Consider the following 26,171-nt stretch of genomic DNA (forward strand, 5'->3'; position numbering starts at 1 on the left):
AGCAGTCCAATTACACACACATATATATATATATTCTTTTTCAGATTACTTTCCTTTATAAGTTATTACAAGATATTAAGCATAGTTCCCTGTGCTATACAGTAGGTCCTTGCTGTTTACATATTTTACATAGAGTATTGTGTATATGTCAATCCCAAACTCCTAATTTGTCCTCCTCTGCCTGCTAGCCAGGCTTCCCCAGATGGCGCTAGTGGTAAAGAACGCGCCTGCCAATGCAGGGGACATAAGAGAGGCAGGTTCAATCCCTGGATCGGGGAAGATTCCCAAGGAGGGCATGGTAACCTACTCCAGTATTCTTGCCTGGGAAATCCCATGGTCCATAGGGTCACAAAAAGTCAGACACGACTGAAGCAATTTAGCACAGTACAACACAGCACCCGCTATCCCCTTTGGTAACCATAAGTTTGTTCTCTAGTATCATAAGATTTTTTGAAGAATAAATTAATCCATTTATTTCTTTTAGTATAATGCTTAGAATGTGGTTAGAACGCAATGATTCTGGCTATCACGAAACTTACATAAAATTTATCATGATTTGGAAGGATACAACTAATGGAAATTAATAGGCATGTACCTAAGACCAAAAAAAGCTAAACACATAGTAACAGTAGTATGGTGCTTTCCAGAAGCTGGGTTTATATTCCACATTTTACACGTAAGATACCAGATAATTGAGTTGACTATGGTCCTTTAGCTAGGACCAATATTTGTGTTGGAAACAATATTTATGGGATGTCAGGGGGGAAAGGGGAGATTTTTTTAAAGTTACACTGAAGATGTCCAGGGGCTGGGGAGAGAGGGTCATGGGGAGCCATTGTTTAATGGGTACAGGATTTCAGTTTTGCAAGATGAAAGAGTTCTGGTGATGAATAGCGCTGATGGTGGCACAACAATGTACTTAATGCCACTGAACTGTACACACAAAAAACGACTAAAACAGTAAATTTTATGTTATGTGTATTTTAGCACTAAAAAACTTGGGGGGAAAACTACTGATGATAGTTTTACTAAGATGCATTCCTGTAGCTCCAAAAAGTAGACAGAAAACTTCTTCCTTTGCTGACAAACAAAATATCTCTATAGTATTTTTCTGAACTTGCTTTGCCCATGAAGCTTAACAGTGTTAAAGGATACTCATAAGTTGGGGAATTCACTTCCACTATTAGTAAGAACATGACAACCAGTCTCATGTTATCAAAACATCAATTGGCAAAAGCATCACTGAATTATGAAGATAATTGGACACTTTGAAGTCAGGGTCATTAAATTCATATTTGAACCATAAATAGAAAAATATAATGAGTCTTCATTAAATAAGGAAAACAGTCTTTTATGAGTACTTGAGCATCTGGAAAAAATGTCTAGGGAACTTACTAAACTTGCCAAGGCTATTTCAGAAGGAATAAACAAATACAAGGAAATGATTATGTGTCGTGGGGGCCATCATCTCCTGGCCAGGGTATATAAAGGGCCCAGAGCAGGAGGAAGACATTCACACCTGAGAACACTCAACTCCTCTCACCACCTCAACACCACTCAGCCCCACACACCACCATGACCGGCTCCTGCTGCGGCCCCACCTTCTCCTCCCTCAGCTGTGGCGGAGGCTGCCTCCAGCCCTGCTGCTACCGCGACCCCTGCTGCTGCCGCCCAGTGTCCTGCCAGACCACCGTGAGCCGCCCCGTGACCTGCGTGCCCCGCTGCACGCGCCCCATCTGCGAGCCCTGCCGCCGCCCAGTCTGCTGCGACCCCTGCAGCCTGCAGGAGGGCTGCTGCCGCCCCATCACCTGCTGCCCCACGTCCTGCCAGGCCGTGGTCTGCCGCCCCTGCTGCTGGGCCACCACGTGCTGCCAGCCCATCTCTGTGCAGTCCCCCTGCTGCCGCCCCACCTGCTGCCGGCCCGCCCCCTGCCGCACCACCTGCCGCACCTGCAGGACCTCCCCCTGCTGCTGAGCTTCCTAGGCGCGCATCATCATTAAGTAGATGGCGGGGTCTATCCTGCTGTCCCACAGCTTCACAGCAGAACCACCTCTTTTCTTGAGAAGCCCATTCCTCCTCTCTTCAAACTAGGCGGCACCCTTTTCAAATGATGAAAAATATCCTGTCCTCCCACGACCCCTGCTCACTCCTATATTGTGTTGTTGGTTCTCTAATAAACTTAACACTTTCGGCATAGAAATCATGGTCTCTGTGATATTTCCTTTCATTAGATTCTGTCTCCATTTTCCAGAGATATCTAAAGCAAGATAGGAAATAATCCTCTTGTTCTTCTCTAAAATAACAAAAATCTGGGTAGTTTCCTCATTATCATTGTAAATGGCATTTATAAGACACAGTAGCTGACTATGAAGATAGGAGCAGCTACATCTCCAAGTCACCAATGCCTACAGTTCAGACAGGTAGGTACCAAACACCTGAGAAATGGTCTTCAGTAGTGACCAGTAAGGCGTCTACATCGGGTTACCACTTATATTCCCAGTCTGAGTATTCATTCACGGAAATGACACCTGTTAGCACAGCATAGGGAGAAGGCAATGGCACCCCACTCCAATACTTTTGCCTGGAAAATCCCATGGACAGAGGAGCCTGGTAGCCTGCAGTTCATGGGGTCACTACGAGTCGGACACGGCTGAACGACTTCACTTTCACTTTTCACTTTCATACATTGGAGAAGGAAATGGCAACCCACTCTAGGGTTCTTGCCTGGAGAATCCCAGGGATGAAGGAGCCTGGTCGGCTGCCATCTATGGGGTCGCACAGAGTCAGACACGACTGAAGCGACTTAGCAGCAGCAGCAGCACATCATAGAAAAAGGCGGAAGAAACTTTGAGCAGCATCTGGCCAATTGTCTATTTTTGAAGTTAAAGAGCTATATGGCAAACCAATACAATATTGTAAAGTTAAAAATAAAAAATTAAAAAAAAAAGAATTTCCTCAAGTTAAAGAGAAATGAGTAATGAAAGATCAAATAAGTTTCTTTCTCTTTTTAATATTTACTTATGTATTTGGCTGCATGGGTCTTAGTTGCCACATGCAGGATCTTTCTTTGTGGACCACAGACTCTCTAGCTGTAGCCTGTGGGCTCAGTAGTTGGGGCACACAGGCTTAGATGCTCCGCTGTACATTGATCTTAGTTCCCTGCCCAGAGATTGAACCCATGTTCCCTGCATTGCAAGGCAGATTCTTAACCGCTGGACCACCAGGGAAGCTCCCTATGTTTCTTAATGTAATTATAACCACTGATGTTCAGAAAAGACCCAAGAGAATGCAAGGCCCCTGATATTAAGCCTTTAGGCCAAACATTTCACCTTAGTATGATCAGAGACTCGTTCCTCTGCCCAAGGGAACTGTTTTGTATTTTGTGACCAAGTATGACTGCTTCTTCATGTAATACACTCCCTTCTATATATTACAGATCTGATTATTATTTAGACTATTATTCACAATGTCAACTAGTGTGGATAGTAAATCCACACTGGCTTTTGAGAGTTGCTTATCTTGATGCTCAGGAATTGGCCATTTATGGCATCTTCCAGGCAAATAAATCACTGCCTATCTACAGGTATTTATTGAATATCTACTATGAATAGGGCACTGAGTTGACTTGCCCTGAAGGAAGATAAAGGAATAAAACAGAGTTCCTGCTTCAAAGAAGTTATAATCTACTTAGGGAGATGAGATATAAATAAGAAAAAAGTCAAATAATACATAATATCAGCATTACCAAAAATAGTTGAAGACTGTAAACCTATTAGGAAACTGCAAAAAATTGTCCTGTCACTTTTAAGTGAAAAATAAGTAAGCTGTAAAATATTAAACTATCTTATGAAGAAAAAGTGTGTTCTGTATGTCTGTGTCTGTGTGTTTTTATACCTAAAAATATGCCTGGAACATTATGCAACAAAAATCTAACAGTCACTGGGAATTAATATTTTCTTCTTCATATGTTTCTTAATTATTTTTAAAAATGAACACACATTTTACTTTTAATGAAATGGACTATTAAAACATATCTATTCTGGGGGAAATTATTTAAAACTTTCTTATGATTATGCTATACTTTTTAAAAACATATTTATCAAAGTCTAAATGAATTTAAAGCAGATAAGTTAGAGAGCATCTGTTTGTACTCCTAAAGAAGTCTTTTATTATATATAGAAGAGTATGCCATTATGTTGTAAATAGTGGACTTCTCTGAGGTCTTTAAAATGTGATCAAATTATTAAACATTGAAATCATATTTTAACTTTTTAGGATCATCCCAATGGCATAAAGTAAGGTCCACTTTCAATATGTACCAATAAAAATTGTTAAAAATTGCTGGCTGTTTTTGATTACATGTGCAATTGCTTTTCTCCTTTTGTATAGCAACTAGAATTGAGAACATAAGATAGTATTTTTCATGTTAAAATTTGCTCATAATGTGGTTGTTGAATGATACTGTTAAATAAAGCCCTAGCATTCATTATGCAAAATATGTTGTCCATCATCACTAAGAACCTGTCTAAATTTTAAGCCTTTTCTTTTATGGTTGTTTTTTAAGACCTCCCTCTGTTGCATGGGCTGTGGGACTCTCAGTAGGGTTAGTGTCACTATCCACAATTCTGACACATGTTCTTCTCGTCTGTTCTAAAGTAGCCTGACTCCCCTTTACAGAGATTAGTGCTCAAATAGAAGGAATTCTAATATCTTCCTTCAAGATATTTTTATTTTACATGATTGATGAAATACCCCACTGAATAATCCTATTTAATATGTATTTTTTGGTGATGGAGCAGAGAACTGGCTACTTACCATATCAAACACCATTCATCTTTGCTCTAAATTCAAAATTTAGAGCTTATAAAGCACCCCTGAAACACTACCTATTAAAATATATTTACTAACTCAACAAATATAAGACACTAAGTGCCAGGCACTGTTCTTAGTGCTTGACAAAATTATTAGCTCATTTAACCTTCACAACAACCTTGATTACACATCTATTATTATTCCATATGGCCCAAAGACACATAGTCGGTAAGTTGCAAAGTTTTCGATGAGTGTTGTCTGGTTTTAGAATAAGTGGCATCAGAAAATAGCACATGACTTGCCACCAGTGTCAAATCACAGAGCTCAGTGGTATGAATTATTCACACATGACCCATTTTTTCTCTGCCAGGAAATGAAATTTGGGTGTGGGGTAGGATGAGTATCCTCGGCTGAAAACACTGGAATTATTTACTGAGGGCTCATGGCCTCTCATTCTTTGTATATCTTTATAAAAGAAAGAAAAAAGTCATCTTAGAACAGTTTTGGATCCTAAGTGTTTAGAGTAGAGAAATGAGTCTTCTTACCTGAGATTATCCTCTGAAGAGGTTCTCCTTGCCCAAAATGTGATCATTATGAAGACACCTCACCCCCAGCAACAGGAAAAATTGATTATTAGACAATGTGCCTTGAGAAGAATAAAGCACAAGCAATAAAAGCAAAAATTAGCAGATGGGACTACATCAAACTAAAAAGTTTCTATGGAGCAGAAGAAACCATCTACAAATGAAAAGGCAACCACCAAATGGGAGGAACTATTTGCAAACTGTGTATCTGATAAGCAGTTAGTATCCACAGAACACAAGGAACTCCTACAAGTAAATAGCAACAGACCAGAACAAAAGAGAGAAGAAAACCAATTCACTTAAAAAATAAGCAGAGGATTTGTAAACATTTTTTCAAAGAAGGCATATAGATGGTCAACAAGTACATGTTGAAAAGATGTTCAACATTGCTAATCACCAGGGAAATGCAAATCAAAACCACAGTGTGATATCACCTCACACCTGTTAGAATGGATATTCTCAAAAAGACAAGAGATAACAAATGCTAGTGTGATGATGTGGAGAAAAGGGAACCTTGGTACCCTGTTATTTGGGGGGGGTGTAAATTGCTACAGCTACTATGGAAAACAGTTTGGAGTTTCTTCAAAAAACTGAAAATAAAACTACTCTATGATTCAGCAATTCCACTTCTTGGTATACATCCAAAGAAGATGAAATCACTATCTCAAAGAGATTTCCACATTCTCATGTTCACAACAGTAATTTACAATAGCTAAGACACTGAGACAGCCTAAATGTCCAACAGATGAATGGCTAAATAAAATTAGTTGTTAATTAGGCTAAATTATACACACACACACACACACACACACACACACACACATATATATATATAATAGTCACGAAAAGAAGGAAATCCTGCCTTTTGTGATAACAGGGGTGAAACTTGAAGGCATAATGCTGAATGAAATAAGTTGACATGAGAAAAGCATATATTGCAATGATTTCACTTATACATGGAATTAAAACCATCAGACTCAAAGAAACATAGAGTAGAAAAGTAGTTACCAAGGGCTGAGGGGTAGAAGAAATGAGATTTGGGTCCAAAGGCACAAACTTTCAGTTATGAGATGAATAATTCCAAGGATCTAATGTACAGCATGGTGACTATAGTTAACAATACTATGACTGACCCTTGAACTACTCTGGGGTTAGGGGCACTGACACTCTGCACAGTCAAAATCCAAGTACAACTTATATTCTGCCTTCCATATCCGAGACTTCATATCTATGGTTCCTCTGTACTTTCAGTTCCTCCATATCCATGATGAAACTAACCACAGGTCATGTGTCACTATAGCATTTATGGCTGAAAACGATTTCCATATATGTAGACCCATGCAGTCTAAACCTGTGTTGTTCAAGAGTCAACTGTATACTGTATACCTGAAAGGTACTCTGAGAGTAGAGCTTTAATATCCTCATCATAACAACAACAACAAAATGACATTAGGTAAGGGAAAGAATGTCTTAACTAGCCTTACTGTGGTAAACATTTGCAATATAGACATATATCAAATCATCACAACATGCACCTTAAAATTACACAGCTATATGTCAGTTAAGTTCTGTCGCTCAGTCATGTCTGACTTTTTGTGACCCCGTGGACTGCAACACACCAGGCTTCCCTGTCCATCATCAACTCCCAGAGCTTACTCAAACTCATGTCCATCAAGTTGGTGATTCCATCCAACCATCTCACCCTCTGTTGGCCCCATCTCCTCCTGTCTTCAATCTTTCCCAGCATCAGGGTCTTTTCCAAAGAGTTGGTTCTTTGCATCATGTAGCCAAAGTATTGGAGCTTCAGCTTCATCAACAGTCCTTCCAATGAATATTCAGGACTGATTTCCTTTAGGATTGAGTGGTTTGATCTCCCTGCAGTCCAAGGGACTCTCAAGAGTCTTCTCCAACACCACAGTTCAAAAGCATCAATTCTTCAGCACTCAGCTTTCTTTATGGTCCAAATCCCACATCCATACATGACTACTGGAAAAACCATGGCTTTGACTAGATGGACCTTTACTGGCAATGTAATGTCTCTGCTGTCTAGATGGATCATAGCTTTTCTTCCAAGGAGCAAGTTTTTTTTTTAATTTCATGGCTGCAGTCACCATCTGCAGTGATTTTGGAGCCCAAGAAAATGAAGTTTCTCACTCTTTCCCTTGTTTCCCCATCTGTTTGCCATGAATTGATGGGACCAGCTGCTGTGATCTTCGTTTATTGAATGTTGAGTTTTAAACCAGGTTTTTCACTCTTCTCTTTTACTTTCATCCAGAGGTTCTTTAATTCCTCTTTGCTTTCTGCCATAAGGGTGGTGTCATCTGCATATCTGAGGTTATTGATATTTCTCCTGGCAATCCTGATTCCAGCTTGTGCTTCATCCAGTCCAACATTTCACACGATGTACTCTGCATGTAAGTTAAATAGGCAGGGTGACAATATATTGTGTTGACATACTTCTTTTCCAATTTTGAACCACTCCATTGTCTCATGCCTGGTTCTGTTCCTTTTTTTTAAATTTTTGATGGATAATTGCTTTACAGAATTTTGCTCTTTTCTGTCAAACCTCAACAAGAATCAGCCACAGGGATACATATATTCCCTCCCTTTTGAAACTCCTTCCCATCTCCCTACCCATCCCACCCCTCTAGGTTTTTGACCTGCATAAAGATTTCTCAGGAGTCAGGTAGGTGGTCTGGTATTCCCATCTCTTTAAGATTTTTCCACAGTTTGTTGTGATTCACACAGTCAAAATCAAACCTAGACAGTCAATGAAACAGAAGTAGATGTTTTTCTGGAATTCTCTTGTTTTTTCTATGATCCAATGGATGTCGGCAATTTGATCTCTGGTTCCTAAGCCTTTTCTAAATCCAGCTTGAACATCTGGAAGTTCTTGGTTCATCTACTATTGAAGCATAGCTTGGAGGATTTTCAGCATTAGTTTGCTAGGGTGTGAGATGAGTGCAATTCTGCTGTAATTTGAACATTCTTTGGCATTGCCCTTCTTTGGGATTGGAATGAAAACTGACCTTTTCCAATCCTGTGACCACTGCTGAGTTTTCCAAATTTGCTGACATATTGAGTGCAGCACTTTTGGGACTTGAAATAGCTCAGCTGAAATTCCATCACCCCCACTTAGCTCTGTTTGTAGTGATGCTTCCTAAGGCCCACTTGACTTCACATTCCAGGATGTCTGGCTCTAGGTGAGGTTTACACCATCATGGTTATCTGGGTCATTAAGACCTTTTTTGTATAGTCTTTCTGTGTATTCTTGTCACCTCTTCTTAATATCTTCTGCTTCTCTTTCTGTCCATTATTGTGCCCATCTTTGCATGAAATGCAAAGCGTGGGCGGTTGTGATGGCGCACAAGTGCGGCCGAGAGAAGCTACCCCACGTCCGAGGTCAGAGGCAGAAGCCGGGAGGACCCCATGCACAAGGGGTGGCGGCCAAGAGGAGCTACCCCGCATCCGAGGTTAGGGGCAGCGGCCGAGAGTTCCAGGCTTCAACAGCACAGAAGCAGCCGAGAGGAGCTACCCCACGTCTGAGGTCAGGGGCGGTGGCCGGGAGGAGATACCCCATGCCCGAGGCCAGGGGTGGCAGCCGGGAGGAGCAACCCCACGTCCAAGGAGCGGTGGCTGCGTGGGCGCAGGAGGGCCTACAGGAGCTATTCCACATTCAAGGTCAGGAGGGGCGGCAGTGAGGAGATACCCCTCGTCCAAGGTAAGGAGCAGCAGCTGCGCTTTGCTGGAGCAGCCATGAAGAGATACCCCACGTCCAAGGTAAGAGAAAACCAAGTAAGACAGTAGGTGTTGCAAGAGGGCATCAGAGGGCAGACACACTGAAACCATACTCACAGAAAACTAGTCAATCTAATCATACTAGGACCACAGCCTTGTCTAACTCAATGAAACTAAGCCATGCCGTGTGGGGCCACCCAAGACAGGTGGGTCATGGTAGAGAGGTCTGACAGAATGTGGTCCACTGGAGAAGGGAATGGCAAACCACTTCAGTATTCTTGCCTTGAGAACCCCATGAACAGTATGAAAAGGCAAAATGATAGGATACTGAAAGAGGAACTCCCCAGGTCAGTAGGTGCCCAATATGCTACTGGAGATCAGTGGAGAAATAACTCCAGAAAGAATGAAGGGATGGAGCCAAAGCAAAAACAATACCCAGTTGTGGATGTGACTGGTGATAGAAGCAAGGTCCGATGCTGTAAGAGCAATATTGCATAGGAACCTGGAATGTTAGGTCCATGAATCAAGGCAAATTGGAAATGGTCAAACAGGAGATGGCAAGAGTGAACGTCAACATTCTAGGAATCAGTGAACTGAAATGGACTGGAATGGGTGAATTTAACTCAGATGACCATTATATCTACTACTGTGAGCAGGAATCCCTTAGAAGAAATGGAGTAGCCATTATGGTCAACAAGGGACTCCGAAATGCAGTACTAGGATGCAATCTCAAAAACGACAGAATGATCTCTGTTCGTTTCCAAGGCAAACCATTCAATATCACAGTAATCCAAGTTTATACCCCAACCAGTAACGCTGAAGAAGCTGAAGTTGAACGGTTCTATGAAGACCTACAAGACCTTTTAGAACTAACACCCAAAAAAGATGTCCTTTTCATTATAGGGGACTGGAATGCAAAAGTAGGAAGTCAAGAAACACCTGCAGTAACAGGCAAATTTGGCCTTGCAATATGGAATGAAGCAGGGCAAACACTAATAGAGTTTTGCCAAGAGAATGTACTGGTCACAGCAAACACCCTCTTCCAACAACACAAGAGAAGACTCTACACATGGACATCACCAGATGGTCAACACCAAAATCAGATTGATTATATTCTTTGCAGCCAAAGATGGAGAAGCTCTATACAGTCAACAAAAACAAGACCAGAAGCTGACTGTGGCTCAGATCATGAACTCCTTATTGCCAAATTCAGACTTAAATTGAAGAAAGTAGGGAAAACCACTAGACCATTCAGGTATGACCTAAATCAAATCCCTTATGATTATACAGTGGAAGTGAGAGATATATTTAAGGGACTAGATCAGTTAGACAGAATGCCTGATGAACTATGCACGGAAGTTTGTGACATTGTACAGGAGACAGGGATCAAGACCATCTCCATGGAAAAGAAATGCAAAAAAGCAAAATGGCTGTCTGGGGAGGTCTTACAAATAGCTGTGAAAAGAAGAGAAGTTAAAAGCAAAGGAGAAAAGGAAACATATAAGCATCTGAATGTAGAGTTCCAAAAAATAGCAGAGAGAGAGATAAGAAAGCCTTCCTCAGCAATCAATGCAAATAAATAGAGGAAAACAACAGAATGGGAAAGACTAGAGATCTCTTCAAGAAAATTAGAGATACCAAGGGAATATTTCATGCAAAGATGGGCTCGATAAAGAACAGAAATGGTATGGACCTAACAGAAGCAGACGATATTAAGAAGAGGTCGCAAGAATACACTGAAGAACTGTACAAAAAAGATCTTCACGACCAAGATAATCACGATGGTATGATCACTCACCTAGAGCCAGACATCCTGGAATGTGAAGTCAAGTGGGCCTTAGAAAGCATCACTACGAACAAAGCTAGTGGAGGTGATGGAATTCCAGTTGAGCTATTTCAAATCCTGAAAGATGAGGCTGTGAAAGTGCTGCACTCAATATGCCAGCAAATTTGGAAAACTCAGCAGTGGCCACAGGACTGGAAAAGGTCAGTTTTCATTCCAATCCCAAAGAAAGGCAATGCCAAAGAATGCTCAGACTACTGCACAATTGCACTCATCTCACAAGCTGGTAAAGTAATGCTCAAAATTCTCCAAGCCAGGCTTCAGCAATACATGAACCATGAACTTCCAGATGTTCAAGCTGGTTTTAGAAAAGGCAGAGGAACCAGAGATCAAATTGCCAACATCCACTGGATCATGGAAAAAGCAAGAGAGTTCCAGAAAAACATCTATTTCTGCTTTATTGACTATGCCAAAGCCTTTGACTGTGTGGATCACAATAAACTGTGGGAAATTCTGAAAGAGATGGGAATACCAGACCACCTGACCTGCCTCTTGAGAAATCTATATGCAGATCAGGAAGCAACACTTAGAACTGGACATGGAACAACAGACTGGTTCCAAATAGGAAAAGGAATACGTCAAGGCTGTATATTGTCACCCTACTTATTTAACTTATATGCAGAGTACATCATGAGAAATGCTGGGCTGGAAGAAGCACAAGCTAGAATCAAGATTGCCAGGAGAAATATCAATAACCTCAGATATGCAGATGACATCACCCTTATGGCAGAAAGTGAAGAGGAACTAAAGAGCCTCTTGATGAAAGTGAAAGAGGAGAGTGAAAAAGTTGGCTTAAAGCTCAACATTCAGAAAACGAAGATCATGACATCTGGTCCCATCACTTCACGGCAAATAGATGGGGAAACAGTGGAAACAGTGTCAGACTTTATTTTTCTGGGCTCCAAAATCACTACAGATGGTGACTGCAGCCATGAAATTAAAAGACGCTTGCTCCTTGAAAGGAAAGTTATGATCAACCTAGATAGCATATTCAAAAGCAGAGACATTACTTTGCCAACAAAGGTCCGTCTAGTCAAGGCTATGGTTTTTCCTGTGGTCATGTATGGATGTGAGAGTTGGACTGTGAAGAAGGCTGAGCGCCGAAGAATTGATGTTTTTGAACTGTGGTGTTGGAGAAGACTCTTGAGAGTCCCTTGGACTGCAAGGAGATCCAACCAGTCCATTCTGAAGGAGATCAGCCCTGGGATTTCTTTGGAGGGACTGATGCTGAGGCTGAAACTCCAGTACTTTGGCCACCTCATGCGAAGAGTTGACTCATTGGAAAAGACTCTGATGCTGGGAGGGATTGGGGGCAGGAGGAGAAGGGGACGACAGAGGATGAGATGGCTGGATGGCATCACCGACTCGATGGACGTGAGTCTGAGTGAGCTCCGGGAGTTGGTGATGGACAGGGAGGCCTGGCGTGCTGCAATTCATGGGGTCACAAAGAGTCGGACACGACTGAGCGAATGAACTGAATGAACTGAATTCTGTGAAAAATGCCCTTGGTAATTTGATGGGGGTTGTACTGAATTTGTAGGTTGATTTGGGCAGTACAGTCATTTTCACAATGACTTCTTCCAAGCCAAGGACATGGTGTGTCTCTCCCTCTGTTTGTGTCATCTTCACTTTCATTCATCAGTCTTATTGTTTTCTGAGTACAGGCCTTTTGCCTCCTGGGGTAGGTTAATTCCTAGGATTTTATTCTTTTAGTTACAATGGTAAATGAGATTGTTTCCTTAATTTCTCTTTTGATCTTTCACTGTTAGTGTATGGGAATGGAAGAGATTTCTGTGTATTAATTTTGTATCATGCAACTTTACCAAGCTGCTTGATTAGCTCTAGTAGTTTTCTGGTGGCATCTTAAGAATTTTTTATGGATAGTATCGTGTCATCAACAAACAGTGACAGTTTTACTTCTTTTCCAGTTTGAATTTCTCTTATTTCTTTTTCTTCTGTTTGCCATGGCTAGGACTTCTAAAACTATGTTGAATGAAAGTGGTGAGAGTGCATACCAGTCAGAATGGCCATTATCAAAAAATCTACAAACATAAATGCTGAAGAAGGCTTGGAGAAAAGGGAACCCTCTCACACTTTTGGTGGGAATGTAAACTGATACAGCCGTTACAGAAGACAGTATGAAGATTCCTTTAAAAAGAAGGAATAAAACTACCATATGGCTCAACAGTCTCACTACTGGGCAAATACCCTGAGGAAACCATAACTGAGGAAAAAGACACATGTACCACAGTGTTCACTGAGGCACTGTTTACAGTAGCTAGGACATGGAAGCAACCTAGATGTCCATTGACAGATGAACGGATAAAGAAGCTGTAGTACATATATACAATGGAATATTGCTGTTCAGTCACCAAGCCATGTCTGATTCTTCGTGACCCCACGGACTGTAGCAAGCCAGGCTTTCCTGTCCCTCACCATCTCCCAGAGTTTGCCGAGGTTCATGTCCATAGAATCGGTGATGCCATCCAACCATCTCATCTTCTGTCACCCTCTTCTCCTTCTGTCTTCAATAATTCCCAGAATCAGGGTCTTTTCCAATGAGTCAGGTGTTCACATTGGGTAGCTAAAATATTGAAGCTTAAGCATCAGTCTTTCCAAAGAGTATTCAGGGTTGATATCCTTTAAGACTCACTGGTTTGATCTCTTTGCTTTCCAAGGGACTCTCAAGAGTCTTCTCCAGCACCAAAGTTTGAAAGCATCAATTCTTTGGAGCTCTGCCTTCTTTATTGTCCAGCTCTCACATTTGTACATGACTACTGGAAAGATCATTGCTTTGACTATATGGACCTTGGTCGACAAAGTGAAGTCTTTGCTTTTTAGAATATGTACTGCCAAAGCAAGCACTATCCACTCCTTTTTAGATTCTTTTTTCATGTATGTAATTACAGAGTATTGAGAAGAGTTCCCTGTGCTATACAGCAGGTTCTTATTAGATATCTATTTTATATATAGTGGTGTGTTTATGTCAATCCCAATCTTCTAATTTATTTCTCCTCCACTTCCCCCTGGCAAACAAGTTTGTTTTCTACATCTATTATGTAGGGGGAAAACCTCTGCCTTATTACTTCATAGTTGTAGCAACCATGTCAAGGTATAGTAAGAAAAATTTTATTACACAGTTCCATATCACATACACAAGAAAGACAAGTATAAAAAATATCATGCCTCAGGGAAAACTAGTATTAATAAAAACCAGAAAAACTAGAGTTGTCACAATGTGAGCTGGAAAAAAGAAAAAAATAGATATCAGTCTTGGGTATTTTATTCTAATACTCAGTGTATGAAAGTCAACTTTAACCTTTTCAATACAAATATATGAGCTGCAGTACTATTCAAGGCATGTACATTTCACTATGCCGTTCAGTCGCTCAGTTGTGTCCAATTCTTTATGACCCCATGGACTGCAGCATGCCAGGTTTCCCTGTCCTCACCATCTCCCAGAGCTTGCTCAAACTCATGTCTATTGACTCGGCAATGCCATCCAACACCACAGTTCAAAAGCATCAGTTCTTCTGTGCTCAGCAGTCCAACTCTATATCAAGTGAAACACAAACGTTTTCCCAAGGAATCCACACCAAAGAACATGTCTAACACCTGTCTGATTCACATGCAGGCTTTTCTGGGAATCTCTTGGGGGTCAAGGGTAGGATCTAGTCAGTGGTCTAGAAACTCTTATGCCTTTAATGTCTTTAAAAATTGTAGCCCCTTCAGCACCATTTTGCCCAGGTTTTGTCAGATGCCATCTACTCAAAATAAGCATCAAGAGCTGCTTCACCTCCAACGTTCCAGAGTATTTAGATTTTGATGATGAACAGCATGAATACATCCATATTTAGGGATGCAACAGATGTTCTTTAATGAGATTATGAGTATGTCACCATTAGTCAAATGCAACTAATTTTGACTAATGCAACCATTAGTCAAAACAAATTTCTATTTAATTGAGCAAACAATAAACAAGAGGCGTCATCATCTCCTGGCCAGGGTATATAAAGGGCCCAGAGCAGGAGGAAGACATTCACACCTGAGAACACTCAACTCCTCTCACCACCTCAACACCACTCAGCCCCACACACCACCATGACCGGCTCCTGCTGCGGCCCCACCTTCTCCTCCCTCAGCTGTGGCGGAGGCTGCCTCCAGCCCTGCTGCTACCGCGACCCCTGCTGCTGCCGCCCAGTGTCCTGCCAGACCACCGTGAGCCGCCCCGTGACCTGCGTGCCCCGCTGCACGCGCCCCATCTGCGAGCCCTGCCGCCGCCCAGTCTGCTGCGACCCCTGCAGCCTGCAGGAGGGCTGCTGCCGCCCCATCACCTGCTGCCCCACGTCCTGCCAGGCCGTGGTCTGCCGCCCCTGCTGCTGGGCCACCACGTGCTGCCAGCCCATCTCTGTGCAGTCCCCCTGCTGCCGCCCCACCTGCTGCCGGCCCGCCCCCTGCCGCACCACCTGCCGCACCTGCAGGACCTCCCCCTGCTGCTGAGCAGGGCACTGCCTGCGCAGAGCAAGCAACCAACCGTCTGAAAAAGTTCTACCCCCATTTCTCTACCTAACAAACCTCTTGCCCTGAGCCCTTAAGACCTCACATCAACTAGGAACTGGAGATGCAGGCTCATCTATTAAGGCTAGGGCTATTCTCAAGTAATAGTAACAACCTCCTTCTCCCCTTCTTAGATCTTAAGTCTTGCAGCATGTTTGTTTTCTAATAAACTTCTCTTTTTTGGCCCAGCAAACTCAACTTTGGTTTTACTTATTCGTTCTATTTTTTGTATTAAATGTAAGCATAACAAAAATAGACTGATTGCCTACCGTCTGCAAACCATAGACTGTATTAAAGTTGGGTTAATGCCACCCTATTCAAGAAATTTCCAGGAGATGAAACAAACTCACAGTAATTAACCAATGATTAGAATATGAAAATATACAACACACTGTCAACAGAGAAGTTACTATCAATTGGGGAGAACAAGAAAGATTGAAAAAGAAGCTAACATTTCATACGAGTTAAGATTTAGGTGTCCAGATCTCAGGGAAGATGGCATTTTCAATAATGGAAACAGTATTGACAAAGGTATAGAGAAGTTGTTCAGAGATGATTAGAGGGGGATATAGGTAAAGTAATAATGGAAGATCATTTTAGAAAGTTGGTGTGCTTTTAGAACTAGCCAAAGGAATATGCCATTTATTCAACAAACACAAAGAACTGTTGAAAGCTTTAGGGCAGGGGAATGGCATGGCAGGAGTTGGGCATAAGGATGATTTCTGTGGTAGATGTTTATAAAAACAAAGGGCCAAAGGCTAGACATAATAATGACTATACAGAAGCAATCAAGAGACCACTGCCATGGTCTAAGTGATACACAGTAAGAGTTAACTGAGATATTACCATGGAATAAAAAAGACACAAAGAATATGGCAGACATAGAAACCCAGGTGGAGAATTAACCAATCTGAATGTAGGAAACAAGAAACAACTAGGAATAAAATACTTAGAAATCGCAGATCTATGGGAAACTCTTCTGGTCAGAAGATACTTAAAACAATTTTTAAATATTTATACTTACTTGCTCTGTGTTTAAAACCACACAGAAATGTTAGAAGAAAACAGAGAAGACAGTGAGTTTTACTAACTTTAATTGATCCTGGAAAGAAACAGTGTAAAATAAAATGAACTGATCTAGGAATGAGGAATAGAAGCTTTATACCCATCTCTTCTGGCTGTGTACTGGCTATGTGAATGGAGCACGCTACCAGCCTCTCCAAAGTGCAGTCAATCCTAAACTCCATAGCATTCTAATATCAACTGATGCTGAGAGGAAATTAGAAATAGTTCACACCACAACATTAATATTTCAATTTAGAACTTTGAGGCTGAATGTTTCCTTCTTTTTTTCTGTTTCACAACATCAATCTTTTTTCAAATTTATTTATTTTTAATTGGAGGATAATTTCTTTGCAATATTGTGTTGGTTTCTGTCATACATCAACATGAATCAGCCACAGGCACATGTATCTCCTCTCCCTCTTTAACCTCCTTCTCACTTCCCACCCCATCCCTCCTCTCGAGGCAGTCCCAGAGCACCCAGTTTGAGCTCCCTGTGACATACAGCATATTCCCACTGGCTATCTGTTTTACACATGGTAATATATATGTTTCAATGCTACTCTCTCTATTTGTCCAAACCTCTCCTTTGCCCACTGGGTCCACAAGTCTGTTCTCTGGTCTGCATCTCCATAGGAATGTCCTGTTCCTATGTTCAACTCTGGCTTATTGGTACTATGCCAATTTGTGCACTAGAGTAAGATATGAGGCAGCAGATTGGGTCTTCCCTTCTACATAATCCTTCAGTGCCCCAGGCATAACAGTATTCAATAAACACGTGCTAATTATAAAAAGAATGATGTCTGTTTCCAAACCTATAAAATTAAATGGTTGGACAAAATGATATATTAAGTTTTTGATCTCTGACATTCAGTGATTCCCCTAACCATCCTTTATCATCACACCTGCAGTCATGGTTACCATGATGAGGACACCTTTATTGACACTGCCATGAATCACTCTTTACTGTAATTCTATCACTGTACAAACCAAACCTCCACCTCATAAAAGCTAATATGTGCTTCTACTCAGGGTTGGAAGGCAAGAACAAACCTACCACAAGTAGCAATAACGTATGCTTTTGACCACCACTTTTTTCACTTCCTCCTGTATAACTCCAAACTTCTAATGGAAAATCACATACTTTTGGAAACTACCAAGAATTGTTTTGACCTTTGTTTTGCTGAAATTTATCTTGATCTCTTTGCACTTGTATCTACTGAATGACACTTGATCATCCATTCCCTTTGTTGTTGTTGATCAGTTGTTAAGTAGTGTCCAACTCTAATCTGCCTTACAAGACTGTGATCCAAAAAAAGTGTTCCCTAGCTTCTGCTTCTTCTTTTATTGGTTCTCTTTCCTAAATTCAATTGTCATGCTCTTTGGTCTAATATCATCCTTTCATAGGAAACAAGTTGTAGTTACATAAAAAATGACATAAATTGAAAATGAATCCCACCTTTGAGAAATAAATACTGTTCAGAGAATCCATAGAGAAGTGATTCTTATCCTTCAGAGAGAAATGTCAGTTACACATAAAATTTTTGTGACTTTTTTTCCTAATTACTGGGTATGAATTTTAGTCCTTCTTTTAAATTTGTGTTATTAATATTAACAACAAAATACAGTAAATTGGGATGGAGATTTCATACTCTCCTCAGTGATAAGTGTTTCATCAAATCTGAATGTGTGAAGTTCAAGAGAGATCATAGAAATTGGAGAGATCCAATTTCTGGAAACATCTATGAATTCCTATGAATGTGGAGTTTATCAGTTTCTATCTGGCTGCTTGTAGAAACTATAATTTCAATTACCTAAAAAAAGTAGGAAGGCTTAGACACAGGACAATCAATGGTTAATACATTTATTCTGGAGACTGAAGGTTTGGAAAATATGATCCCATAGTCACATTGTCTTATGAGTGACAGTGATGTAATCATAAGCATAAAACAAAGGCTGAGACTTGAAGAGAAATTACAGCATTATTTGAAAACAAAACATCAGTATTTTTACCAAAGACAAACACGTTTGGTGAGTATTAGCTGAGCAATATGGAAAATCCAATTTGGAGATGTATTTAAAATAACTCATTATTTCAACAATCAGAGGGCCCTGAAAAGATTGTTTAAAAGAGTAATAAGATAAAAATGCTGTCCATCACAAAAACAGGAAGTGGCAAAACTCTATAAAAGGTGTGAGTGGAACAAGCAGACCAAACTCAGAAACTTCTCCAAGCATCCCAGCTCTCAGCCTAACCCCTGACACCATGGCTTGCTGTTCCACCAGTTTCTGTGGATTTCCCATCTGTTCCACTGCTGGGACATGTGGCTCCAGCTGCAGCCAATCAACCTGCTGCCAGACCAGCTGCTGCCAGCCAACTTCCATCCAAACCAGCTGCTGCCAACCAATCTCCATCCAGACCAGCTGCTGCCAGCCAACCTGCCTCCAGACCAGTGGCTGTGAGACTGGCTGTGGCATTGGTGGCAGCATTGGCGGCAGCATTGGCTACGGCCAGGTGGGTGGCAGTGGAGCCGTGAGCAGCCGCACCAGGTGGTGCCGCCCTGACTGCCGCGTGGAGGGCACCAGCCTGCCTCCCTGCTGTGTGGTGAGCTGCACACCCCCCTCCTGCTGCCAGCTGTACTATGCCCAGGCCTCCTGCTGCCGCCCATCCTACTGTGGACAGTCCTGCTGCCGCCCAGCCTGCTGCTGCCAGCCCACCTGCATTGAGCCCATCTGTGAGCCCACCTGCTGCCAACCCATCTGTTAAAAACCTTCTGATGGAAATCCTAAGACAATGGCACTTCAAAGTTAGCCAATGTAGAGTCCCAACAAACTTCTAACCACTAGCACCCATAACCCAGTCTACCACCTCATGTCAAAGGCTACATAATTTCCCTAACATGGAAATTGATTTATAATAAAAAACCAAAAATATTTCATAGATCTGGATATCAACAGAAGTCCTACAGTGTGAAAAGAAATGTGTAATACTTTACTATAAATATCTTCTGAAATGTTTCAACAACTCATTGGCCTTTGGATTTAATAAAATTTTTCATTCTTCAGTGATGAAGTCATTGTTGGAGCTTTCTTTTCTTTGGTATCTGTTATTGATATTAGGGTACTGGGATTTCTCAAAATGTCAATAAATGTAGCGTAGCGCTGTGGTTTTTCTTTATTATTGTGCTTTTAGCAGTGGCCTTTAAAAGGTGGCTTTCCTTGTCTATCTACAGTCAAAATACATGATTAAAAGAATACATCAGTATTTAGACACTATTCCCTGAAGTCCTCAAGTATGCCAATTAATGGGTTAGGTATCCCAGAATACCAATTTTATGTCATTTGGCTTCTTGAGGTGTCACCAAAGATATTCAGTTCATTCATATATGATTCTGTGGACAATTCTTTAAATCATCAAGGATATAAAAGCAATACATAATTGGAAAGACAGTTATTAGCATAAGGTGTGGGCTTCCCTGGTAGCTCAGCTGGTAAAGAATCTGCTTGCAATGCAGAAGACCCCTGGGTCTGATTTCTGGGTCAGGAAGATCCCCTGGAGAAGGGACAGGTTATCCTCTCCAGTATTATTAAGCTTCCCTGGTGGCTCTGACAATAAAAAATCTGCCTGCATTGTGAAAGACCTGGGTTCGATCCCTGTGTGGGGAAGATCCCCTGGAGGAGGGCATGGCAACCACTCCAGTATTCTTGCCTGGAGAATCCCCATGGACACAGGAGCCTGGTGGGCTAGAGTCCATGGGGTTGCAAAGAGTTGGACATGACAGAGCAACTAAGCACAGCACAGCACAGCACATCATAAGGTGTAAGGCATCCTGAACTCTACTCCCCACTTTGTAACCCACAATCCATGAGCTCTTGAACAAGTCCCTTTGCTTGTCTGGAGCCCTGTTTCTAACCTGGAGAATGATATAATTGAATTTTATTTCTTGCAATGTTCCTTACTGGCATAGGATATTAGATCATTTCCTAAATAGGTGACACATTGATAATTAGTCCCTTCAGATGCCCAAAGGGGAAAAAATATTTAATGGTCAAATAGTGTTGCATGTGTTATCAACATATGGAAGGTATATACAGCACCTTAGAAAATTAAAAGGACTGAGATGTCCTATAATAAAGGAATCTCTATAACCATCACTCAGTGGTTCCCAGAGAATCCTTGAGTCATTTATTACCAACTATTGAAGCTGAAGTTCCAATACTTTGGCCACCTGATGCGAAGAACTGACTCACTGGAAAAGACCCCGATGCAGGGAAAGATTGAAGGCAGGAGAAGAAGGGGAAAACAGAGGATGAGATGGTTGGATGGAATCACCGACTTGATAGACATGAGTTTAGGCAAGCTCCAGGAGTTGATGATGGACAGGAAAGCCTGGTGTGCTGCCATCCATGGGGTCGAAAAGAGTTGGACACAACTGGGCGACTGAACTGACTGACTCTGAACATCCTATTATCAGTTAATTCTAGTACTCCTCAAAATATTCTTTGGAAAGTGAGGAAAGGGAATTACAACTGATGTATTTTATAATATCTACACAATTCCCTCCTATATTGTGAAGCAGAAAATAAATGTCCATTGCTGGGCTGGGTTTATATGAACACGAAGTTGGTATCCACCATCCTCATGCTAACCTCCAAGGAGCATTCCAGAATGAAGCAAAGATGAAATAAAAGACACTTAATGGAACTTCTGTGCTAAAGAATGAAATCTTTGGTCATAAAATCAAAGTGGTGAGTCAATAGCTGGAGGTAGAGGAGAATGGGAATGATTTGCTTTTGTTGTTCAGTCACTAAGTCGTGTCTGACTCTTTGTGGCCCATAAACTGAAGCCGGCCAGGCTTCTCTGTCCTTCACTATCTTCCTGAGTTTGTTCAAACTCACGTCCATTGAGTCAGGGATGCCATCCAACATTTCATCCTCTGTTGCCCCCTTCTCCTCTTGCCCTCAATCTTTCCCAGCATCAGGGTCTTTTCTAATGAGTCAGTTCTTTGCATCAGGTGGCCAAAGTATTGGGGCTTCAGCTTCAGCATCTGTCCTTCCAATAAATATTCAGGGTTGATTTCCTTTAGGATTGACTGGTCTGATATCCTTGTAGTCCAAGGGACTCTCAAGAGTCTTCCCCAGCACCAAACTTTAGGAATGTTTACTTAAGGGTTATTAGATGTTCTTCACGGAGAATGCAATGGCACCCCACTCCAGTACTCTTGCCTGGAAAATCCCATGGACGGAGGTGCCTGGTAGGCTGCAGTCCATGGGGTCACTAAGAGTCGGACATGACTGAGTGACTTCACTTTCACTTTTCACTTTCATGCATTGGAGAAGGAAATGGCAACCCACTCCAGTGTTCTTGCCTGGAGAATCCCAGGGACGGGGGAGCCTGGTGGGCTGCCATCTATGGGGTCGCACAGAGTTGGACACGACTGAAGTGACTTAGCAGCAGATATTCTTCTAAAGTTTTGAAACTGGAGAGAGGTGTGGTGGTTACACAGCATTATGAATACACTAAATACCACTCCGTTGTACACTTTAAAACAGTTCATTGTATATTATGTGAATTTCACCTCAATTAATCAAAGAGATGGGGTCTCCATTAGTGCAAATTTCAAGAATTAGAAAAAGGCACCCCCTTGAGGTAGACACAATGAGGAATACACATCTTGTTGAGACATAGCTCTGTGTAAAGAAAGAATCTACTTCCTCTGAGTAGGCAAAGTCCTTCATCTGGACACAACCTACACACTCAAACACAGTGGCTCCAAAATGTGGTCATCAATCTACCCACTCAAATACTACTCTCTTGTCTCCCATCAGGTTGGTAAGATTTAGGTTGGATTCACCTTTCATTTAGAAGGACCTCAGCTTCTGTGGTGGCTCAGATGGTAAAGCGTCTGCCTGTGATGCGGGAGACCCAGGTTCGATTTCTGGGTCGGGAAGATCCGCTGGAGAAGGAAATGGCAATCCACTCCAGCACTCTTGCCTGGAAAATCCCATGGATGGAGGAGCCTGATAGGCTACAATCCATGGGATTGCAAAGAGTCGGACACGACTGAGTGACTTCACTTTCACTTTCAGCTTCAAAGCACAAAAAAAGAGCTCGTTGGCACTGAGGAGAGAAGAGAAGGGTCTTGTTTGTGTGTGTTAGTCACTCGGTCTTGTCCTACTCTTTGCAACATCATGGACTATAGCCCACCACGCTCCTCTGTCTATGGAATTCTCCAGGGAAGAATACTGGCTTGGGTAGCCATTCCCTTCTCCAGGGGATCTTCCCAACACAGGGGTTGAACCCAGGTCTACCACATTGCAAGCAGATTCTTTACTGTCTGAGCCACAAGTTGGGGATGAGACGAGGTCCTTGAAGTTTATGTGTTATCTAGTCTTGGTCACTGGAATGGGAGGCTAGAAACCCAGAATCCCAAGCAGGATTGACTGTTCATTTGGCTGGTACTTCAACCATGTCTTATGTCTGAGGAGTCTAAGAAAGGTAGATGCAACTGAATTTAAAAACTGAGTTTAAGAAATTGGAAAGAACCCCTTAAACTTTAACTAGAAAACTGAAACCCTAACATCTTAAAAAATAACAACTCAAAACTTTAATATCTGTGAACAAAGGCCAACACTGAAGCATAACAGACAAACACATTTTATGCATAACAAACACACATTTATGATTCTGGTATTGTCTGGGCCCCATAGCTTCAGTGAAGTAATCAGAACCAAAGAGAATAAGCACAGCAATAAAAAAGTGTTAATGATAAAGGACCTGGCATTTTTTTTCCCAAAGAAGACTACAGATAGGGGTACCCAGGATAGAAAATTTACATAGGGAAGCATCACAAATGATTACAACTTCTTAGCCTATTTCTATGAAAAATAATCAGAAAGAAATGGGTTTAAGTGGTAGGAAGAAAGATTCTGATTAAAATTTATTTTCTTGATTTATTTAGAGGGGGTGAAGAAATGGTCAGATTAGTTTTCATTCTGTAGCAGAACAATAGAATTCTCAAATTTAAGTGCCATATCTTGCAATGGTTAATCTTATGTAGCAACTTTGACAGCTAAGGAATCCCTAAATAGCTGGTAAAACATTTCTGGGTATGTCTATGGTGGGTATTTCTGAAGCGATTGGCATTTGAATTGATGGATTGAGTAAAGATTGCCTATCGCCAATATCAGTAGGCACTGTCCTATTTGTTGAAGGCCTGAATAGAATAAGAAGGGTGCTCTCTCTTGCATGCACACATCCATCTTCTCCAGCCCTTGGGCATGGGGCCCTGACTCTGCAGGCTTTGGACTTGAACTGGAATTTATACCATTGGCTCCCCTGGTTCTCAGGCCTTCAAGTTTGAACTGAAATTATAATACTAACTTTCCTGGGTCTTCAGCGTGTAGACAGCAGATCATAAGACTTCTCAGCTTCCAAAATTGCCTAATAAATCCCTTTCTACATATTTATATCTATCTAACCACTTTCGTTTCTCTAGTAAACACTGACTAATACATCTTACTCTTAATTCTATAAGGGTAACTAAAGACAGAAACATGAAAATTGAGCTAAATTTTGCACTGAGAGAGATGTTGCAAATAGTGCCACAGTAGAAAAGTACAGAAATGGAAGGCTGATATGCAATGCTACTGTCTCCAGCACCCTGCATTTCAGCTCTTCAAACATTTAAACTTTTTGCAAGAGGAGAAAAATACTTTTAGTATCAAAGATTCTGCTGAGTTTCACTATGAATTAAATAGCTGGTGAGATCTGATCTGAGATCATAATAATGACAATTATTACAATTAGCATATTACAAACATCCAAGGTGAAAAAAACAGCTAATCAAAGAGTCTATGTTATATAGATTTGCTTAAGGAGAAAACTCCAGTGCTCTTTTGCCTGGAAAATCCCATGGACGGAGGAGCCTGGCAGGCTTCAGTCCATGGGGTCTCTAAGAGTCCAACACAACTGAGCGACTTCACTTTCACTTTTCACTTTCCTGCATTGGAGAAGGAAATGGCAACCCAATCCAGTGTTCTTGCTTAGAGGATCCCAGGGACAGGGGAGCCTGGTGGGCTGCCGTCTCTGGGGTCACACAGAGTCAGACACAACTGAAGCGACTTGGCAGCAGCAGTAGCAGCAGCAAGGAAAAAAAGTAAAATAGTCACAAAGAAATATATCAAATTCAATGTGGGATTTGAAAATACTTAATTCAGACTAAGGAAGAGTTAAGGCATAAACTCAAAGCTGTCATTCCTGGAGAGGCACAACAAACATTTATTGTTCTGGTTTAAGCCTCATAAATCCAAATTACCTTTTCCTGTCCCTAAACAAAACCTTTATCTTCACCTCATCAATTGCCTCATTCAAATTGTACAGTTATACAAACTTTATAGCTTAGATTACTCTCTAACATCTGAAATAAACTACACACTGAAGCTCTAATGCATTATTATATGCTACATACTCCAGAATTAATGTATTGAGTGTGGTTTTTATTATGGTTACCAAAGGGGAAAGGTGGGGGAGATGTACAAATTAGGAGTTTGGGATTAACATATATACACACACATATATACACACTACAAAATAATCAACAAGGACCTGCTGTATAGCACAGAGAACTGCTCGATGTTTTGTAGAAGCCTGGGTGGGAAGGAGTTTGTGGGAGAATGGATACATGTATATGTATGGTTGAGTCCCTTTGCTGTCCATCTGAAACTATCACACCATTGTTAAATGGCTATACTCCAATACAAAATAAAAGGTTTATTTAAAAAAACCAAGGACCTGCTGTATAGCACAGGGAACTCTGCTCAATACTCAATAATAACCTAAATGGGAAAAGAATCTATATATATATATATATATAGTAAGTCAACTATACTCTGATACACAACATTGTAAGTCAACTATACTGATACAAAATTTAAATTAAAAAAAAATTTAAAGATTGTGATTTTATGCAGTTAAGGACATTGAAATCTATAGAAAATCCTAAAATCTAAGATTAAAGTCACAAATCAAGTAAGTTAACTTTTTAGCAGTTATTTCCTTGAAGTATGCATTTGTATAGTTAAAAAAAAAATAAAATCTCCAGAAAAGTCTCTACTGAAGAGCATTACTGCTTACCCTACGGTTTATCTTTCTTCCCTTCACCCTAAAAAAGGCCTAAGAAAGTGGTCAAACTGTCACTCACTCTTTGATTTTCCCTAGGACAATGGCTTAGCTAGGAAAGAACAAATTGACTATAGTGCTAAAAAGAGTTTAGTGTGGGGACTTCCCTGGCAGTCCACTGGTTAAGACTGTGCTTCTATTACAGAAAGAATGGGTTTTATCCCTGGTTGGGGAACTAAGATCCCATTTGCTGCATGGTATGGCCAAAATATTTTTAAAAATTAGTTTAGTCTGGAAGCCCATGGTGTGGATTCAAATTTCAGATTAAGCACTTCTTAGTGTGAACTTGGACAAATTACTTAATCTGTGACTTGGTTTTATCACATGGATGATGGGAATAGCAACAGTACCTCCATTATAGAATTTCTATGAAGAATGAATGAACTGATACATG

The 26,171-nt window shown here is 41.1% G+C and overlaps 2 protein-coding genes across 2 annotated transcripts; both read left to right on the forward strand.

Annotated features, from left to right (window-relative positions):
- Window positions 1-1,501: 1,501 nt before the first annotated feature.
- Window positions 1,502-15,732, forward strand: LOC112583526 (keratin, high-sulfur matrix protein, IIIA3). The gene is made up of 2 exons (XM_025279261.3): window positions 1,502-1,964; window positions 15,468-15,732. The coding sequence occupies exons 1-2, from the start codon at window positions 1,576-1,578 to the stop codon at window positions 15,475-15,477; spliced, it is 399 nt and encodes a 132-aa protein (XP_025135046.1). The 5' UTR covers window positions 1,502-1,575; the 3' UTR covers window positions 15,478-15,732.
- Window positions 15,733-18,796: 3,064 nt separating this feature from the next.
- LOC102394703 (keratin, high-sulfur matrix protein, B2B) lies at window positions 18,797-19,661 on the forward strand. Its single transcript, XM_006043358.4, has one exon. The coding sequence runs from the start codon at window positions 18,863-18,865 to the stop codon at window positions 19,361-19,363; it is 501 nt and encodes a 166-aa protein (XP_006043420.4). The 5' UTR covers window positions 18,797-18,862; the 3' UTR covers window positions 19,364-19,661.
- The last annotated feature ends 6,510 nt before the right edge of the window (window positions 19,662-26,171 follow it).

The sequence above is a fragment of the Bubalus bubalis genome, chromosome 3 (genome assembly GCF_019923935.1).
Source record: "Bubalus bubalis isolate 160015118507 breed Murrah chromosome 3, NDDB_SH_1, whole genome shotgun sequence".
Taxonomy (NCBI): Eukaryota; Metazoa; Chordata; class Mammalia; order Artiodactyla; family Bovidae; genus Bubalus; species Bubalus bubalis.